This window comes from Lemur catta, chromosome 21, assembly GCF_020740605.2.
Source record: "Lemur catta isolate mLemCat1 chromosome 21, mLemCat1.pri, whole genome shotgun sequence".
Taxonomy (NCBI): domain Eukaryota; kingdom Metazoa; phylum Chordata; class Mammalia; order Primates; family Lemuridae; genus Lemur; species Lemur catta.
Genome location: NC_059148.1, coordinates 8,132,823 through 8,151,700, shown reverse-complemented (window position 1 = coordinate 8,151,700; position 18,878 = coordinate 8,132,823). Strand labels below are relative to the sequence as shown.

General features: G+C 62.1%; 1 protein-coding gene across 2 annotated transcripts in view; it reads right to left on the bottom strand.

Moving 5' to 3' along the window:
* Window positions 1–341: 341 nt before the first annotated feature.
* MED15 (mediator complex subunit 15) overlaps window positions 342–18,878 on the bottom strand; it is a 67,867-nt gene continuing 49,330 nt past the window's right edge. The window contains exons 9-18 of one of the 2 annotated variants that reach the window (XM_045535226.1): window positions 15,153–15,272; window positions 4,968–5,104; window positions 4,747–4,874; window positions 4,401–4,535; window positions 4,261–4,324; window positions 3,239–3,305; window positions 2,757–2,917; window positions 2,505–2,671; window positions 2,011–2,109; window positions 342–1,395 (exon numbers count right to left, since the gene is read on the bottom strand). In XM_045535226.1, coding sequence (XP_045391182.1) covers window positions 1,259–1,395; window positions 2,011–2,109; window positions 2,505–2,671; window positions 2,757–2,917; window positions 3,239–3,305; window positions 4,261–4,324; window positions 4,401–4,535; window positions 4,747–4,874; window positions 4,968–5,104; window positions 15,153–15,272 — 1,215 coding nt within the window. In that variant the 3' untranslated portion in view covers window positions 342–1,258. The remainder of the gene's footprint in view (window positions 1,396–2,010; window positions 2,110–2,504; window positions 2,672–2,756; window positions 2,918–3,238; window positions 3,306–4,260; window positions 4,325–4,400; window positions 4,536–4,746; window positions 4,875–4,967; window positions 5,105–15,152; window positions 15,273–18,878) is intronic. The other variant, XM_045535227.1, reaches the window with a different exon arrangement.

Below are 18,878 nucleotides of genomic sequence, written 5' to 3'. Positions count from 1 at the left end.
GAATGCTGTGTCCAGGCCCAGCCCACCCTCTGTCACCAGAGCAGCTATGTCCACTGTCTGGGGGTGGCCAGCTCAGTGCCCACCCTTGCCTGGGTAGCACAGTCCTCCAGTCCCAGGGCCCCATGTCCTTGGCACTAGTCTCAGCCTCTTCCTGCTTTGGGGAGCAGGAACCGTGCCGGGAACCTGGGGCATGGGGCAGGCTGAGGAATGGGACAGTGTGTCAGGAAAGGGGAGCTGAGGTCTGGGGTGTCCAGGGCCAGACTGGACACTGCCACCTCCAAAGTTGACAGCATCCCTGATAGGACTGCAGGCCCCAGATCCATGGAGAAGAGGACGCAGTGTTGAACTCCTGACCAACACAGAAATAATAAATTTATTATAAGAACCACAGACGATGGGGTAGTGCACATAAAAAGGGGAGCCTCTCGTGACCAGAGGGCTGCTGGCCGCTGCCCAGAGGCAGGCGACACAGGGTGGCGCTGCCCTGCCCCAGGGCCCCATCCCAGCCGGGAGCCCAGCCCTGGAGTGGCACAGAGCCGAGGAAGCTCTGAGGATATGGGTCCCGAGACATCGCTCTTCATCCTTCACAGCAGGACACGGTACCCGGAGCCAGGAGTGGCACAGGGGTGCCAGGGACAGGGCCTGATGCCCCTCTCCCGGGCTACCCACAGTGCTGAGCAGGAACGCCACAAGGTCTGAGGCCAAGCTGGTGGCCAGGAACAGGCAGCCACCCGCAGGCCCCTCCCTTCGGGACGCAGCCCACACCCCAGACCAGGAGCCCCCCTCGCAAGAGCGGTGCAGCCTGAACCCAAAGCCGCAATCAGAGAATTGTGTGTCTTAAGGGTTTCCTGTGTCCTCCACGTTCTCCTATAGAAACCACTGGAAGCATGTTCTAGCACACACACAAGACGCTCTGACAAGACCCTGAGTTCTCCCTCGTGCTGCTGAGAGCGGACCTGGACCTGAGCCCAGACCCCGGAAAGGCCAGGAGAGCAGCCCGAGGGTCTGACTCCCTGGAGAAGGTCGCGTGAAGAACCTTCTCTAAGAAGACAGCCAGTGCCCCCCAGCCAGCTCCACAGCTGCCTGTCCCAGTTCTGAGCAGTGTGGGAATTTCGTTCGGCAGGTCCCCGAGGCAGAAGATAAAAGCAGGAAGCTAACCTAAACCCAGGCTCCCTAAGGAAGCCGACACCTAGAAAAGTCCAACGGGAGGGGTGTGTCCACGGCCCAGCGAGGCTGCTGGCTGTCCCTGCAGTCCCAGCTAGGCGGCCGAGAGGCAGGCCTGGTGGACACTCTGGGCCCAGGTGTTGAGCAGAGCAGTGACCGAGTGCTTGTCGGGGAGCTGCAGCAGCCTCGCGGTCATGCGCCGGTGCACCGACTGCAGGAAGGGGTTGGCGTCTGCAACAGAGCGGCGGGCCGTGAGCGCCGGCCCACATCCACCCACGCCGCAGCTCCCTGGGAAGGGCAGCCTCGGGCATGGGCCGGTGCGCCGGGATGCTGCCTCCCGCGCACTGCCCAGCCACCTGGCTCTCTTCCCACCGTCGTCAGTGAAGAACTGCAATGGGAACTGGAGCCAGAGCCCAGGGCTTTCCCTCTGTGATACCCTTGGGGACCCAGTCCTGGCACTGCTGTGTGCCAGCTCTGAGCCTCAGGGGAACTGTCCCCTGCCAATAGAGCCATATCGCCCAGATGGGTCCCCAGTAGCCCAAGTTCTGGCAGTATTGGGCCCCCTCACCCCCTCCAAGAACCACAGTGGCCACTGGGGGCAGCTGTGTCTGTCCTTGAGCCACGGGCCCGCTTACCCCTCACCCACTGAACACAGCAGCCCTGGACAGTTGATCGGCCATGGGATGGAGGGGTGAAGGGACATGTAGGGGCAGAGACCCTTCTCCCTCCAGGTGACCACTGAACAACGTGTGCTGAGAGGGAAGACTCAGCTGGGAGTGGGAGGGGCACCAGGCGGTCTCGGGGCTGCCTGCCTGGCCCTCAGGGGGCTCCCCCAGGTTCACCCACCGTACTGCCACTGCCGGTCGATCCACAGCGGGCTCTGGGCGGGGTAGTCGGCAGGCACGCTGAGCTCCAGTGGTGGCACACTCGGGAGGTCCTTGTCATCTGCAATACACAAGGCTGTACCTCTGACCTAGACAAGCCCCAGCCTGCCCTGCCCCAGAACAGGACGCTTCACACCTGGAAGGTTCTGGTCAGGCTCGCTGCAAGACCTGTAGGTCCCTCTGACTCCCAGGTTTCCAAAATTGGAACCTGGCGTACCCTGTGTAGATGGGTACCGAGGTCCTGCCCACTATCTCCCAGCTGTGCTCAGGGGCTGGGGGCTGGGGCACGGCCAGGCCGCCCTGGGCCAGGTGTGTGTAAGGATGGAGACGTGAGGGCAGACGGGCAGCCTGGTGAGAGATAAGGGCAGGGGCAGGCTCTGGGGGCTCTGCCCTCTGGCTGGGTGGCAGAGCCCTGGAGCTGCAGTTCAGGGCTTGTTGTCCTCCCAGGACACTCACCGAGCTTGCATATCAGGTGGACAGTGCCGTTGTTGCTGCAGTGAGAAGGGTCCAAGTTCACCAGGAACTTGGGGTCCAGCCTGGCTACCTCCCCCTGGAGCACGTTGGGGATGCTCTGCCGCTCGTCCTCCTCAAGCTTGCGCTTCCGGGTGCAGACCACCGGGGCCCTGAGGAGGCGGCGTGGTGACCACACCGGCCACATGAGGCCCATGGCCGCTGCCCTCCGCAAGGCCCAGCCCCGGCCATACGTACGTGATGGGTGGGCCGTGGATGGCGGTCATGGCCGGCACGAACGTGCGGTACAGGGAGTGGTTAAAGACGGGTGAGCGGATGTTGGCCAGGACGGCATCCAGGAGTGGCTGGCACAGGTACTGCTGTTTGGTCGGTGGCACTGGGGGCGGTGGGGGTGTGGGCTGGAGAGGGGACAGGTGAGGTCAGCAGCCAGCCTGGGGCTCCAGGGTGCACTCGCTCTCGGGAGCCTTCCTGCCCCCAAGGCCTGCACCCTCACTCACAGATTCCCGAGGCTTTTCCCACAACGTCCACCCCTGTGCAGACAGCGCTGGCTGACCTTGGGCGCAAGTCCCTGCCCCCCCCCAGGGCCACGGGCAGAGGGTGGCTTCTCCCAGGTTCCCAGCCCCACAGCACAGCCAGCCAGGAAGGCTCTCCCCAGCTTGTGCTGCCAGGTACCCGGTGTGAGCCCTGACCGCCCCAGAGCTGCCCAACGCTCCACGCACCACTGCCATGTCGTTCTTCAGTTTCTCCAGGGCAATCTCACATTTCTGCAGGGTCTTCAGGGGACACCTACAGGGAGAGGGGTCGTGGGCTAGCCCTAGTGCTGGAGGGCTGGGGCAGCTGGTGGCTCCTAGGCTCGGATCCCAACCACTGCCCACCTGGCCTCAGCCCTTGGAAACCTCTGCAGGAACCCTAGCCGGTCAGCCAGCTGTCCCCAGACCCAGAGTCTAAGGCAAAGGCGATCCTCATCCCCAGGAGCGGCCCGTTCCTGGCTGGCAGAACAATGGGAGGGACAAGGGCCAGGTCCCGGCCAGGCTGGGAAGGCCCGTCTAGAATTCTAGGCCCGTCCCTGCCCTCCTTGACCCTAAAATCCCAATGAAGAATCAATCCAAGAGGGCCTAGATGGCCGTCTGGCTCCCAAGCCCCCAGTTGGCAGGGACTGGCACTCTACCCAGACAAGCAGAACAGGGACACCCTTCTAGAAGGGGAGCACAGCCTGAGTCCAGGCGGTGAAACGAGGGAGGCAGCACAAAGGCGCTGCCTGAGTGCCGGTGCCCGTGGCCGGCACACCGCCTTCCGCATGCTTCTCACCAGCACTGCCTTCACTCCCATGACCGGCCGGCACACGCGAGCTGTAAATGGGGTGCCTGAGACACGGCCGCCCGCCCAGTCGCCCGCAAGCTGGGCCAGGACGGAAGGTCAGACTCAGGCCCAGCGCGGCCAGCTGAAGGTGAGGCTACTGCCAGCCGGGACCTGGCCACTGGCTCGGTAAGGCCTGGCTGTGGCAGGTGCAGGTGGGAGTGCGAGGGCCATGCAACGGCCAAGCGTAGGCGAAGGCTGGGCGCGGGCCGAGGTGAAGTCCAGGCTGGAAGCTCCAGTGCATACACAGCAGTGGAGCTGCTTGGGCACCTTCACTAAATCCACATCGTCACCAAGAGCCCATCACGGCTGGGCCAGCCACGCCCTTGGGGACCCTCTGTGGGTGCAGCACTGTCTTTCCCCGGGGATCTGGGGCAAAGCTCACCGCTTAGAGGGGTCTGTCAGAATGTCCAGAAGGCTCTTCATCTTGCTCAGGTCCTTTTTTCTGTCTGGGACAGAAAAGAGGACACTAAGACACAGCCCTGGGGCGCCCGGCCCCCGCCCTGCCCCAGCCCAGGGCCCCACCTTCATTCTTGTCGATCTTGTTGATCATGCGGCGCAGGGGCTCGATGTACTTGGACAGCTGCTTCAGCTTGTCCAGGTACTGCTGCTCCTCAGCCTGGCTGGAACCGGCCGGGCTCATGACGGAGCTGGGGTTCACTGCGGGACACAGCGGGCCAGGCCGTGGCCCCACACCCTCAGGCGAGACCCTCACGCTTGAGGGCCCCTGAGCCCGAGCGCCTGGTGCAGGCTGAGGCCTTGCGAAGGTGGGGGCGACCCTCAGCACCTCAGCCTGCCAGCCAGCCTGCAGGTCACATGATGGGGATCTGGGCCTTGGGCCCCACCCACTCCCACCCCAGGCCCGACTTACCAGGGGTGTTTAAAGGTCCAGGTGAGGGGACACTGAAGTTCTGTGGGGTGCGCGCCGTCACTGGACTCTGGGAGGGCTGCGGTGAGGGGCTGGGCAGGAAGCTACTGGGGGACGGGGCAGGGCCGGAGCTGCAGCCAAGGGGAAGGAAGCACGTCTGAGCGGGGGCCAGGCAGGGCCCCCCTGAGGGCCAGGCGGGGAGAGGCGCCCCCAGCCAGGCCTACCTGACGTTGGAGTTGGGCTGTGAGCCAGGCTGGCCGGGCTGCGGGGACGGCTGGGGGGGCGGGGGCATCGACTGCGGGGTCTGCACCTGCTGGCCCGGCGACGGCGAGGACAGCATGGGGAGGCTGCTCTGGCCGACCTGGAAGCGGAGGGGCTCAGCCGGCGAACTGCCACACGCCCACCCGCCTCCATGCCACCTGCCCAGTGCACGTGCAGGCCCTTCCTCCCTCCAGCCTCCCCACACACCATCTTCTTCCAGAGGCCGGCGGGACAGGCACACGCCTCCACCCCCGACACACAGCACACAGTGACCCGGTGGCTGGCAGGAGGGCCAGGGGGGCAGCCCTAGGTCCCAGTGGGGTAGGGGCATGAGGACAGGGGCTGCTGGGCAGGGACAGGCCATGGTGTGGGAGTGGGAGGGCAGCCTGGAGAGGCAAAGGCCTCCGCAGGCACTAGCCCAGCCTGCCCTGCCACACCCTGACTGGCCTGTGATGCTCTCCCCTGCGGGTCAGTAAGGACCCTGCTCTGCTGACTGGTGGGACTGTCTTCCCCCTTTCAGCAGCCCCACAGTCCCCGAGGCTGACTACACCAAGGACAAGCCCAACAGCCAGGCCATCTGTTATATCCGACATGTCCAGGTGGCCTGGCCGCACCCAACCAGCTGCAGGGCTGGTCTCACACTGTGTCCCACCTGCCTGGACCTGCTTAACTGGAGCAAGGTGGCCTAAGGAGCCATGTGCACACCCACACTGGCGCTGTGTCGGCCCTTGTCGGTGCCAGCGACACTGGGCTCAGGGCCTGGTTTTACGCACAGGCAGGTGTGTGTACCTTGAATCCACAGAGGCCCCATCCCTGTCTGCACAGTGGGGCTGCTCTCTGCTCCCCAGTTGTCAGGTAGGGGATGACGCAATGGGGTCAACCGCACCACTGTCCACATCAGGGACAGTGAACTCCAAGGGATGAAACCAGCACAAATTGACCAAAGATCAAGGACAAGGATGTGTGAAACACCCACACTTTCCAGGGGAGAAGCACACGGTGGCAGTTCTGGACGGGGAGAATAGCTGCCTGCTGGCCCAGGGTGCCTGGGCCCCCCAAAAGGATCCTTAGCAGAGAGGACTTCCTCGCCCAGTGCTGTGATGACAGCATGAAGGCCCAGACCCTCATCAAACTGGGGCCACCCTAAAGGCCCTGCTAGCTTCAGAGGTCCTCAAGGGTCCACAGTGGCATCTCCCACACCCTAGTTGAACCCCTGCACAGCCTGCATCCTGGGAGCCCAGTCCACACCCCTCCCGGCTCGCAGACTCTCCAGTTCTGCAGACTGACCGCTGCCCGTCTGGAGCCACAGCTCCTGCCGCCCCCACCACGCGCCTCCGCCACAGCTGGGAGCTCTGGGCTAGCACTGCTCTCGGTTGCTGCTTTCTTAGCTCCTTGAACTGGGGACCAGGCCCAGATCCCACCAAGGAAATAGGACACTTGCCATCTCCGCCCCTACCCCACCAGGCAGGGGAGGGCACGGCCATTCCCTCAGCACCACCTAGACCAAGCTCCTGGAGTGAAATGCTGTGTCCCTCCTGCCTGTTCCCACTGGGTGTGCCCAACAGGGCTGCTTGGGATGCTGGGTGCAGGCTGCTCCCAGGGCCGCACGCTCTGGGGGGACAAGGGCACCAAGGCACAGGGTGCCAGCCACAGCATGGTGCTTCTAGCACAGTGGGCTCAGAGGCCCTATCCGAAAGCCGCTGGCCCAGTGGGATGTCCACGGGCTGTTCCCATCACTGTGACCAAAACACTCCCACCAAGGAGAGGAGGGGCAAGAGCATGGAGCTCAGGCCTTGGCTGCCAGGCCTGGTCTCTGCCACATGGAGTCAAATGGTGCGAGGTGAATTGTGCTGATGTCAGCAAGGCCAGAAATGGGGGCTGCTGTGACTGCGTTTGCAGACTGCTGAGTTGCAGGAGAGCACAGGCTTCTTCCACGCAGATCTGCGCACTCACGCTGCTGACGCACTGTGAGTCTTGCGGGGCCAGGGCTGGTGGCATGACCTACACGCTGGAAAGCACGCTCCAGAATCAGCCCTGGCACTAACTAAATCCCAGGACCAGAAAGTTTCCCACAGAAAACCACAGACGGTGCCAAGGAGAGGGAGGCTAAGGCTCCCTGGGAGCCCGTGCCCAGCCAGCCCAGCCAGCCAGCCCTGTTGGGCACGGCCCTCCCTGTGGTGGGTTCCCTCCTAAAAGCCCTGTCCTCATGTGCCCAGGAGCCCCCGCCCTCACTCTCCCTTCCCTAACTCATACCCCGATGCTGCCGCCCTCCACCTGCATCCCAGAAGCTGCCTCGCAGCTCACCCTCTTCCTGCCTGAAGGTCAACACTCCTCACCTTGCCTCCCCCCACCCCGACTGCCCGAGCCCCACCCCCACCTGCCCGGGAGGTGCTCAGCCTCTGCCTGGGCAGAGCCCTTTCTGGGAGACGGTCAGCTCCTGTCCGCAGCCTGGCGCGCAGTGCTCCTCGGAGGGCAGCGAGGCACCCACAGGGTGGCAGGGCTGGGTGGAGGCTGCCACAGTGGGGAAGGCTGTGGCACAGTCCTCGCTCCCAGCTGAATGTTAAAAGGCCCTCAGCACCCAGACCACAGGGAAACAGGCACACGCTGTCCACAGCCTCTGCTCTCTGCGGAGCTGCCCCTGGGCACAAGGAAGCCAGTCTGGGGCACGGCAAGGAGCAGCCAGGGAAGCCTCCGCAGGGCAGAGCACCCAGGCCCCCCACGGGGCTGTCCTCTTGGGGAGGATCAGAACCTCTCAGCAAGTCCCAGGGAGGCCCTTCCCGCCAGTGGCCCTCTGTGTGGGAAACACTTGCAGCGTGCTGAGTGCAGCTCCTTGCCATGAGTCTTCTCTGTCCCTTCTGGACAGCAAGTCCCCACTGTGACCTGCCCTGCCTGTCCTAGGTGCACCTGGGAGCCCGGCTCCCAAGTGTCATGCTTCCCCGCTCATCCTGACATAGCCTGGAGGCTTCCTCTCACACTCCCTCCAGGACAGGGCCAAGGCTGCCTGGCCCCCTGGCGGGCACACCCGCCTGCTTACAGGGGGGCGCCTCAGAGCCAGGCCTGGGCAGCCCGCCTGCCCTGCTGAGCCCTAGGAAGCTCAGCACCCCGCTGTGGCCCCTGCAGTGGCTGTGCTCACGGGGCCCTCAGGGTCCACCCAGCATGTGGGTCTATCTCAGCTCTTCAGCTGCCCCAGGCCAAGGCAGCTGGTGGCCAGCAGAGCCCAGAGGACAGGAGGCTGGGGAGAGATTTCTAGCAGGAAGAAAACCAAACAAGGGTGCCCTTTCATTTCCAAGTGCAAGAAACCAGGCCCTGGACATCCCTTTGGTGTCAGCATGGGCAGTCCAAGTCCCAAATCCCAAGTTGTCTCAGACACACCTGGGATGGGAGCAGCCCCCAAAGACTGAGCTGGCCTAGCAAGGCGGCCCATGAGGTCAGAAAGAACCTCCCACGGCACCCAGAACAGCAGCGTCAGAAGGTAGGCAGACGTCGGGAGGGAGGCAGACGTCGGGAGGGAGGCAGACGTCGGGAGGGAGGCAGAGGTCGGCAGGGAGGCAGAGGTCGGCAGGGAGGCAGACGTCGGGAGGGAGGCAGACGTCGGGAGGCAGGCAGACGTCGGGAGGGAGGCAGACGTCGGGAGGGAGGCAGACGTCGGGAGGCGGGCAGACGTCGGGAGGGAGGCAGACGTCCGGAGGGAGGCAGACGTCTGGAGGCAGGCAGAGGTCGGCAGGGAGGCAGACGTCGGGAGGGAGGCAGACGTCGGGAGGCAGGCAGACGTCGGGAGGGAGGCAGACGCCGGGAGGGAGGCAGACGTCGGGAGGGAGGCAGAGGCCGGGAGGGAGGCAGAGGTCGGGAGGGAGGCAGAGGTCGGGAGGGAGGCAGACGCCGGGAGGGAGGGAGGCAGAGGTCGGGAGGGAGGCAGACGCCGGGAGGGAGGCAGAGGTCGGGAGGGAGGCAGAGGTCGGGAGGGAGGCAGACGCCGGGAGGGAGGCAGAGGTCGGGAGGGAGGCAGAGGTCGGGAGGGAGGCAGACGCCGGGAGGGAGGCAGAGGTCGGGAGGGAGGCAGACGTCGGGAGGGAGGCAGAGGTCGGGAGGGAGGCAGAGGTCGGGAGGGAGGCAGACGTCGGGAGGGAGGCAGAGGTCGGGAGGCAGGCAGAGGTCGGGAGGGAGGCAGACGCCGGGAGGGAGGCAGACGCCGGGAGGGAGGCAGACGTCGGGAGGGAGGCAGAGGTCGGGAGGGAGGCAGACGCCGGGAGGGAGGCAGACGCCGGGAGGGAGGCAGACATCTGGAGGCAGGCAGAGGTCGGGAGGGAGGCAGACGCCGGGCGGGAGGCAGAGGTCGGGAGGGAGGCAGAGGTCGGGAGGGAGGCAGAGGTCGGGAGGGAGGCAGACGTCGGGAGGGAGGCAGACGCCGGGAGGGAGGCAGAGGTCGGGAGGCAGGCAGACGCCGGGAGGGAGGCAGAGGCAGAGGTCAGGAGGGAGGCAGACGCCGGGAGGGAGGCAGAGGTCGGGAGGGAGGCAGAGGTCGGGAGGGAGGCAGACGTCGGGAGGGAGGCAGAGGTCGGGAGGGAGGCAGACGTCGGGAGGGAGGCAGACGCCGGGAGGGAGGCAGAGGTCGGGAGGCAGGCAGACGCCGGGAGGGAGGCAGAGGCAGAGGTCAGGAGGGAGGCAGACGCCGGGAGGGAGGCAGACGTCGGGAGGGAGGCAGACGCCGGGAGGGAGGCAGAGGTCGGGAGGGAGGCAGACGTCGGGAGGGAGGCAGACGTCGGGAGGCGGGCAGACGTCGGGAGGGAGGCAGACGTCTGGAGGCAGGCAGACGTCGGGAGGGAGGCAGACGTCGGGAGGGAGGCAGACGCCGGGAGGGAGGCAGACGTCGGGAGGGAGGCAGAGGTCGGGAGGGAGGCAGACGCCGGGAGGGAGGCAGAGGTCGGGAGGGAGGCAGACGTCCGGAGGGAGGCAGACGTCGGGAGGGAGGCAGACGCCGGGAGGGAGGCAGACGCCGGGAGGGAGGCAGACGCCGGGAGGGAGGCAGAGGTCGGGAGGGAGGCAGACGCCGGGAGGGAGGCAGACGCCGGGAGGGAGGCAGACGCCGGGAGGGAGGCAGACGTCGGGAGGGAGGCAGAGGTCGGGAGGCAGGCAGAGGTCGGGAGGGAGGCAGACGCCGGGAGGGAGGCAGAGGTCGGGAGGGAGGCAGAGGTCGGGAGGGAGGCAGAGGTCGGGAGGGAGGCAGACGTCGGGAGGGAGGCAGACGCCGGGAGGGAGGCAGAGGTCGGGAGGCAGGCAGACGCCGGGAGGGAGGCAGAGGCAGAGGTCGGGAGGGAGGCAGACGCCGGGAGGGAGGCAGACGTCGGGAGGGAGGCAGACGCCGGGAGGGAGGCAGAGGTCGGGAGGGAGGCAGACGTCGGGAGGGAGGCAGACGTCCGGAGGGAGGCAGACGTCCGGAGGGAGGCAGACGTCGGCAGGGAGGCAGACGTCGGGAGGGAGGCAGACGCCGGGAGGGAGGCAGAGGTCGGGAGGGAGGCAGACGCCGGGAGGGAGGCAGACGCCGGGAGGGAGGCAGACGCCGGGAGGGAGGCAGACGTCGGGAGGGAGGCAGACGCCGGGAGGGAGGCAGAGGTCGGCAGGGAGGCAGAGGTCGGGAGGGAGGCATACGGCAGGGAGGCAGACGTCGGGAGGGAGGCAGACGTCGGGAGGCGGGCAGATGTCGGGAGGGAGGCAGACGTCCGGAGGGAGGCAGACGCCGGGAGGGAGGCAGACGTCGGGAGGGAGGCAGACTTCGGGAGGGAGGCAGAGGTCGGGAGGGAGGCAGACGTCGGGAGGGAGGCAGACGCCGGGAGGGAGGCAGAGGTCGGGAGGGAGGCAGACGTCGGGAGGGAGGCAGAGGTCGGCAGGGAGGCAGACGTCGGGAGGCAGGCAGACGGCAGGGAGGCAGACGGCAGGGAGGCAGACGTCCGGAGGGAGGCAGACGTCTGGAGGCAGGCAGACGTCGGCAGGGAGGCAGACACCGGGAGGGAGGCAGACGCCGGGAGGGAGGCAGACGCCGGGAGGGAGGCAGACGTCGGCAGGGAGGCAGACGCCGGGAGGGAGGCAGAGGTCGGGAGGGAGGCAGACGTCGGGAGGGAGGCAGAGGTCGGGAGGGAGGCAGACGTCGGGAGGGAGGCAGACGCCGGGAGGGAGGCAGAGGTCGGGAGGCAGGCAGACGCCGGGAGGGAGGCAGAGGCAGAGGTCAGGAGGGAGGCAGAGGTCGGGAGGGAGGCAGACGTCGGGAGGGAGGCAGAGGTCGGGAGGGAGGCAGAGGTCGGGAGGGAGGCAGACGTCGGGAGGGAGGCAGAGGTCGGGAGGCAGGCAGACGTTGGGAGGGAGGCAGACACCGGGAGGGAGGCAGACGTCGGGAGGGAGGCAGACGTCGGGAGGCAGGCAGAGGTCGGGAGGGAGGCAGACGTCGGGAGGGAGGCAGAGGTCGGGAGGCAGGCAGACGTCGGGAGGGAGGCAGACGTCGGGAGGGAGGCAGAGGTCGGGAGGGAGGCAGACGTCGGGAGGGAGGCAGACGTCGGGAGGGAGGCAGAGGTCGGGAGGCAGGCAGACGTTGGGAGGGAGGCAGAGGTCGGGAGGGAGGCAGAGGCAGAGTAGGGAGGACAGGAGGCGGAGGGCAGAAAGGAGCAGAAAGGCTGGTCGAGGCAGCTCGTCCCACAGAGAAGCCTCAGGCAAGGCTGATGGTACCACCCATGCCTGGCCTGGCACACCAGGAACCGCCCCTTGCTCCCAGCCACATTCCAGGCACTCTACAGAGCGCGGTGGAGAATGGTCCCATCACAGTGCCGCCCATGTGTGCCCACCGAGGTAGTGCTGGGACAGGGACCCAGGTAACCCCCTGGACCCCTGTGCTGGGTCCCACACAGAATCCTGCTTGGACGTGGCAGACTGGGTCTGCGAGGCATCCCCATCATACGTAACACAAAGATGTCTACAGGACACTGGAACAGTGATAGGGCTGGGAGGGAAGCTGAGAACCAAGAAAGCCTATCTCGGGAAGAGCCCACGGACACTCACACCCCGCCTTTCTACTCCACCTGCTCTCTCGGACCCAGTCTGTCGTCACAAGGAAAGAGCAAAAGCGACAGGCAGCGTGAGCTCACACCCCTCTTTTCCTGCGAGGGACTGGATTAGAAAGAAGGGCACCGACACAGAGGCGGCTGCACACCATCGCTGGAAGCAGCGTGTGTGGCCGGATGAACGGCCACGGTGTGTGGGGCCCAGGGTCAGCGCACGGCCAGGTGTGCGGGAAGCTGGGGAGCCCAGTGTTCCGGGCCTGTCCTGGAGGGCTGGGCGAGGGAGGCTCCCGTGGGGAAGGCCGGCACCAGACAGAGCTGCAGAGACACCGCCCCGCAGTGGGGAGACGTCCACTCTGGGCTTCTCCCCACGGGCTTTGCTCCCTAAGTATTTTCACGGTCTCCTTCCGCTCAGCCAGCGTGAATGAGCCTGTTTTAAAGAGTCTTGCCCAGCTCTGTGCCTGCCTTCCTCTTTCTAGAAATCCTGTGGCAGAAATACTGTGAGCAGTATTTCCTAAATGCTGCTACATCTGTCCTCGCTGCCAGTGCTACCGGGTGGAACCTGGCGGGTAAACCTGTGAGCAATTAGCTGGCATCTTCCCGAGATGGCTTCATCACTCGCCCCGCACAATGCAGTGAGGATGAACCAGAATTCTCCATGACGTTCATTTCAGGCACTAATTTTATTTTGGCTTCATCTTTTTTCTCTCTCTCTCCTCTCCCCTCTCCTCCACCTAACTCCCTTGCCTCTGGGGGCTGGGAGGTACTGCAGGCAGTAAGACCTATTTGGTTGGCAAAACTTGGGACAGACTTGATGTGGAGGCGGGCAGGAAGGCTGGGAGGGGGGAGTGGTTTGGGGGTGCGTGAGAGGGAGGGAGGGGTGCCTGTGGAAGTCCCGGTGGAAATGCCAACAGCTGGGCACGGGGGGAGTGGGAATCCCACACCAGTGTGGCAAGGCAAGGCCCAGGACAGAGCCTGGCACTTTCAGGGCGCAGGGGAGCCCACCCAGGAGTGCGGGAGTCCCCGTAAACCAGGAGTCCCCGTAAACCAGGAGGAGAAACACAGTCAGTTGTCAGCCCAGCAAGAAGAGGGGACTGGAGGGGTTTCCAGAAGAATCCTGCTGAGAGGCCAAAGTGCAAGGGTCTCACCTGAGCCCTTGATCCTGAACATGGTGGCTCTCCGGGGCCCTCTCAGCCTGTGAAAGGGTGAAACTATGACCTGCTGCAGGGAGAGCCAAAGAAATTCTGCACACAAAGAACTTAGCTTGAGGCCTGGCATGTATCACACACTCAAAATGTTGGGGACTTTTTGTTTTCATAAAAATCAGTCCTGTCCCACTTGCTGCTGCTAAAGTCATTCCTCCACATACAACAGCCCAACCCGACTGCACCCAGTGGACACAGAGCCAGAGGCTGTGGAGAAGAACAGGCGGGTCCCCTCATGGAGCTGGGCGCCACAGGACCTGGGCAAGGAGATGCTCGCAGCAGCCCCTGGGCAGGTACCGGCACCACGCAGCTCTGGGCCATGGGAGCTGCGCCCTGGCTCTGTCTACCCTGGCTTTTTACCAGCAGATTCCAGACCCTGTCTCCTCCCACAACCCAAAAACTACCAAAAGGGAAGTCACTGCCAAAGAACTCCAGTTCTAGCGAGTGACAAACTATATAAACGGCTTATGTGGGGTGACCCTGGGGGTTGGAATGCAGGGAGGGCAAACACTGAATATGTCACCAAGTGGCAATGCCTCAACCTCAGGAGGACCCGGCCCTTTCTAAGCAGTGTGTGGCAGCATGGCACAGGGCCGGCGCTGATGGACTGGGGCTGTCCAGACGCAGCCTCCGCTTCCTCCTCCATAGAACAGGCTGCACCAAGGTGCCACGACACAGGCCAGGGTGTGGCTACGCGGCGACCGGCACACACACCCTCAGGGAAGGGCAGCAACTAGTCTGCTATGATTAGAGATGCGTGTGGCCCATGACAGAAACTAAACTTTAAAGGTTTTTTAGTAAATTTGAAGTTTTTACAACAAACCCACTAAAATGGAAAGCCCATATAATTAGGGAACTTTAACACCATTTTATTTTGCAAATGTTAGAATGCTACCTGGCACACAGAATGCACATAGAATGTGATAACTATTTGTTAGAAAAATGAATACACCATGGAATAATTCCAAATTTCACACAGTAACAGAAAGCCGGGAATTCATATCCCTGGAAAGGATAATGTACACAGATGTCCTCGTCCACCTAGAGGGAAGGCATGTGTGGTAAACTCTGCACCCCACACAACACACAGAGACGGCACGGCCCGACACCACTTCCGGCCATGACGGCCACGTCCTGCAATCTGTGCTGTCCGGCACACTAGCTTCCGTGTGGGAAATGAGCACTTGAAATATAACTGGTGCAACGAAGGAGCTGGATTTTTGGTTTTATTTAATTTTAGTTAATTTAAATGTAGATAGCCCCACATGGCTAGTGGCTACACTGTTAGCACAACCCTACAAAGCAAAACTATTTGCTTAGCTTCTGTTTTATTTTACCAGGAAAATGACAGCAGCATAATTATTATTACTATTTTTTTTAACAGAAACAAGGTCTTGCTCTGTTGCCCCGGCTGGAGTGCAGTGGCACCATCATAGCTCGCTGCAGCCTCAAACTCCTGGGCTCAAGGGATCCTCCTGCCTCAGCCTCCCGAGTAGCTGGAACTACAGATGCGTGCCACCCGTGCCCAGATAATTTTTTAATTTTTTGTAGAGATGAGGTCTTGCTATGTTGCCCAGGCTGGTTGGGAAGTCCTGGGCTCAAGTGATCCTCCCACCTCAGCCTCTCAAAGTGCTGGGATTACAGGCATCGGCCACTGTGCCCGGCAGCATAACTATTTTAAACTTAAAACAAAACAAAACAAACAAAAAAGATATTTATCCATATCCCCTTGAGAAAAACAAGCTGGCCTCGGCCTCAGTAAAAAAAAAAGTGACACTTGGCTGGGCACCCTGAAAGCCACCATGAGGAAAATCACTGAGGACAACAGGTGTGCTTCACAAAGGCGCTCAGAGGACGCCCCGAGCTCCCAGCCGTGCCCTGTGCGCTGCCCCGTGAATACCTGTGTGGTGGGCTGTCCGCCCACAGGGATGGAGCTCGACGGGACGGCGGACACAGCAGTGGTGGGCGGGAACCGGGCTCTTATGTGCATCCCACCTTGGGCCAAGGCTTCCGTGATCATCTTTGAGGACAGAGGGACAACAGACAAGGTGATCGCAACACAGAAACGCAGAGCATGGGCAGGTAGAGAGGGTGTGCGCAGCCTCCATGACAAGGGACGCCAGCGTGAGGGGCCCCAGAGCAGCTCCGGGAAGCCTGGGAGGGGAGTTACGCCAACCTGTTCAAGCCCACAGCACCGCCAGGCCTATGCAGCACTAGGAATCTGGAAGTTGCCAAGCATGCTGCTTCCAGACCTTTCTATTCTACTGGCCTCACTCCTTTATCGCTTGTCCTGAACAGACCTCTAACCTGCTGACAGGCCAGAATCCCGTAGCCCACAGAGCCACCAGAGCCAGACCTTGAGGGCCAGGGGTGATGTTTCTGGGAGACCAGGCTCCTGGGGACTCAAAAGAGTACGTCCCCTCAAAGCTACAGGCACAGTGGCCAGTCACTGAGACACAGGATGAGCTCGGGCAAGCTGCTCACCACGTCCCTCCCTCTCAGCAGTACACAGCTGAACGCCTCCCAGGGCCAGACCCCAAACCATCCTCATCTCCCCCAGGCCTCTCTGAGGCTGCCGGTCCTGGTAGGAACTGGTTTCCTTTCTTCTTTTTTTTCAGTTTTCATTCATAACTACAAAAATGAGGGAAGGTGGGCAAGGAAAGTCTGGGACTCCATCTGGCAGGTCTCCTCCCAGCAAGGCAGGCTGCGTGCTGTGGTGGGTTTGGGCCCAGCCACCTGAGTCGGGGCACAGAGCCTTAGCCTGGTCCCTAGGGAGCAGGGCCTGCATGTGCTCAGAACAGTTACAGATGAGAACAAACACGGCCAGGTTCAGAAAGGAAGTGGGACTGATCCATGGAAAAGCAGAAGTCATCCCGGGAGGCTGAGCCGGGCTTCAGCGCACGCAGCGAGGTGCACCAGGGACGGGGCTGCAGGAGAGCGGCTGCAGCGCGACTGTGGCCTCACATGCACGGCCACGCTCACTCCCACGGCCATGCATGCAGCAGACACGGCAAGCTAGGGGTGAGATGCCACAGGAGATGCCAGCCAGAACCTCACTCACTCCTGCAGCCAGAGCAACAGATGTACTTCCTAGGGGAGGGGCAAGGATGCAATCCCCATGGGGTCCACCAAAACGGGGGCCCAGTCCTGAAGAGCCCCCCACCCCCCACCCTGTTGTCAGACACAAAGGGGGACATGGGTCAGGGGTTAGTGAGGGCTCAGAATGTACTCCGGGCCCAGGAGAGGAGGCTTCCCCAGGAGGGCCCCTGCCTGCACTGAGGGAGGGGCTGAAAGCAACACTCCCTGGGGCTCAGCTCTTGGCAGAACTGGGGGCTGGAGGTGGGGGCAGAAGTCCATTTACAACCAGCCGCTGCACTCAGAGGAGCCCGTCCGAGACTGCCGTGGCTCAGTCGTGCTCCCTCAGGAGAGAAAAAGGCCTGGAAGTTGGCCAGGTGGTATGAGAAGTGCAAACATTTTTCCAGGGAAAAAAAATAATAAGGAATGAAAAGCTTAAATCTAATCTGCTGCTGACTGGCTTCTGTATAACTGAGAACTCCTGATGAGGAAAGCTCAATTTCTTTTACGCATAAATGCCAGTGAAAACACCAGTCATATTCATAGATCGGATGCACCAGGTAGCCGCCAACGAGCATTGAGTCCCGTGAGTGCATCTCACTGCTTCCCAACACACGTGTACCCGGAAAGGAATTCAACCCCCTCCCCCAGGCCGGCCCCTCCCTGCTGCCCTCACAGTGCAGGCCGCAGGAGGAGAGAGGGTCTTCCAGGCCCACCAACGCTCTGCCAGAGAGCAGCCAGGCACCAGCACGCCACACGCACGTCCACAACGCAGGTCTATCTTGGATGACAATTCTTTGTTTTGGTTTTGGTTTTTTCTGAGACGAGCCTCTGTCGCCCTGGGTAGAATGCCGGCATCACTGTAGCTTACAGCAACCTCAACTCCTGGGCTCAAGCGACCCGCTTTTTCTCACTCAGCCTCCCGAGAGTAGCTGAGACTACAGGCGCGTGCCACGATGATGGCTAATTTTTCCATTTTTAGTAGAGACGGGGTCTCGCTCTTGCTCAGGCTGGTCTTGAACTCCTGAGCTCAAGCAATCCTCCCGCCTTGGCCTCCCAGAGTGCTAGGATTACAGGCGTGAGCCACTGAGCCCAGTGACAATTCTTTGTAAGTTGTAAATTATAGTTAAGTTTTCATATACTAAAAGAAGGTCAAAAGACAAAAGCATGGAGACTGTTAGAACATAGAGACACACTCTGTGCTGGTTTTCTTGGGGAGAAAGAGAGGTCTGCTGTGTCCCAGTGAATTCCCTTGGGGGTGACATCGCCCTCCTCAGCTACACAAGCAACATCAGGTAAAAGAGAACCAGGCGTACGCAGCACAGGGCTGAGTGATCTTTCTAGAGTACTCAATCCCAGGCTGAGGGCCTGGCCACCTAAGAGGGGCAATTGTCTTAGGCTCTGAGAGGGCGGGCTTAAAAGATGAGGAATGGAGGGCTGCCCGCTTGGGCCCCCATCCCAGTGCTTCCTTCGTGGAACCAGAGGCCCATTCTGTTGGCATGTGGCAGCTCACATACACAGAGCTGCAACACGGGGTCACCACCACATCCCGACGTCAAAGGTATGGGCACCACACAGGGAGATCCAGTCTGCATTTTTGAGCTCCTGGTTAGACGACTGGCTGACAGGATTTGGGGGCCCTCAAAGCAACCCAGTAACTCAATTCTGAGAAGCTTCGGGTACAATCTAGAATTCAGCCATGCATCAAGATATACACCACTGGTAACAGCAAAAAATTGGAAATAACCTCAAGATCCAAGAACAAAATGGCAATTAAGGATAGCAGAAGATATTCATAGAGGAATATCACACTGAAAATGATGTCGACCAGGGGTCCTAATTCGGCAGAGCATTTCACTCTATGCTAATGCAGAAGACACTACATATAAAACCCATGGACCTCGTGACCTCAGCTACGTGGGAACTAGAAAGGACACCGATCTGTCCCTCCCTCACTGCAGTGTTGCTCCTCTATTTCTCCCCACTTTCTATCTCCTACAGTTACCGCACATTTTTAAAAGTCTGGGGATCAGAGTACTATAGCCTCTCCTGGTCCACTGTGCCAACCGAAGGCAGGCCAAACATGCCCCTCAGGAGGGCTTGTTGCACCTAAGCCACCTGGCCACACCCCAGGGACCCTGCTCTTGCTAGAACAGTGCAATGAGGTCAGCCAACCAGCCCCCACGCAACCGTACTATCTGCAGGAAGCAAGAGCACTCGCAGACAGAAAACCAGCAGGACACGCGGCACCGAATGCTGGGGTGTGTGGCTGGACGGGGAAGCTAACCTTGGACGCGCACCACACTCAGGGCTTCAGGAACTGACAAGGCTCTTCTGCCACCAGCACTGGGGAGCCCACCACACAGCACCCACGGAGCTGCAGGGCCAGTGGACAAAACTCCTTCAGACACCAACCCTGCCCTGCAATCAGCTGCAGTGTGAGCACGCTCCACGCGCCCAGCTCCCAGAGAATCCTGCAGCCTTTCCTGAGTTCCCACCTGAAAAGAAAAGTCTGGGGCCCACCTTCGCTCTGCTTGCCATGAACACTCTG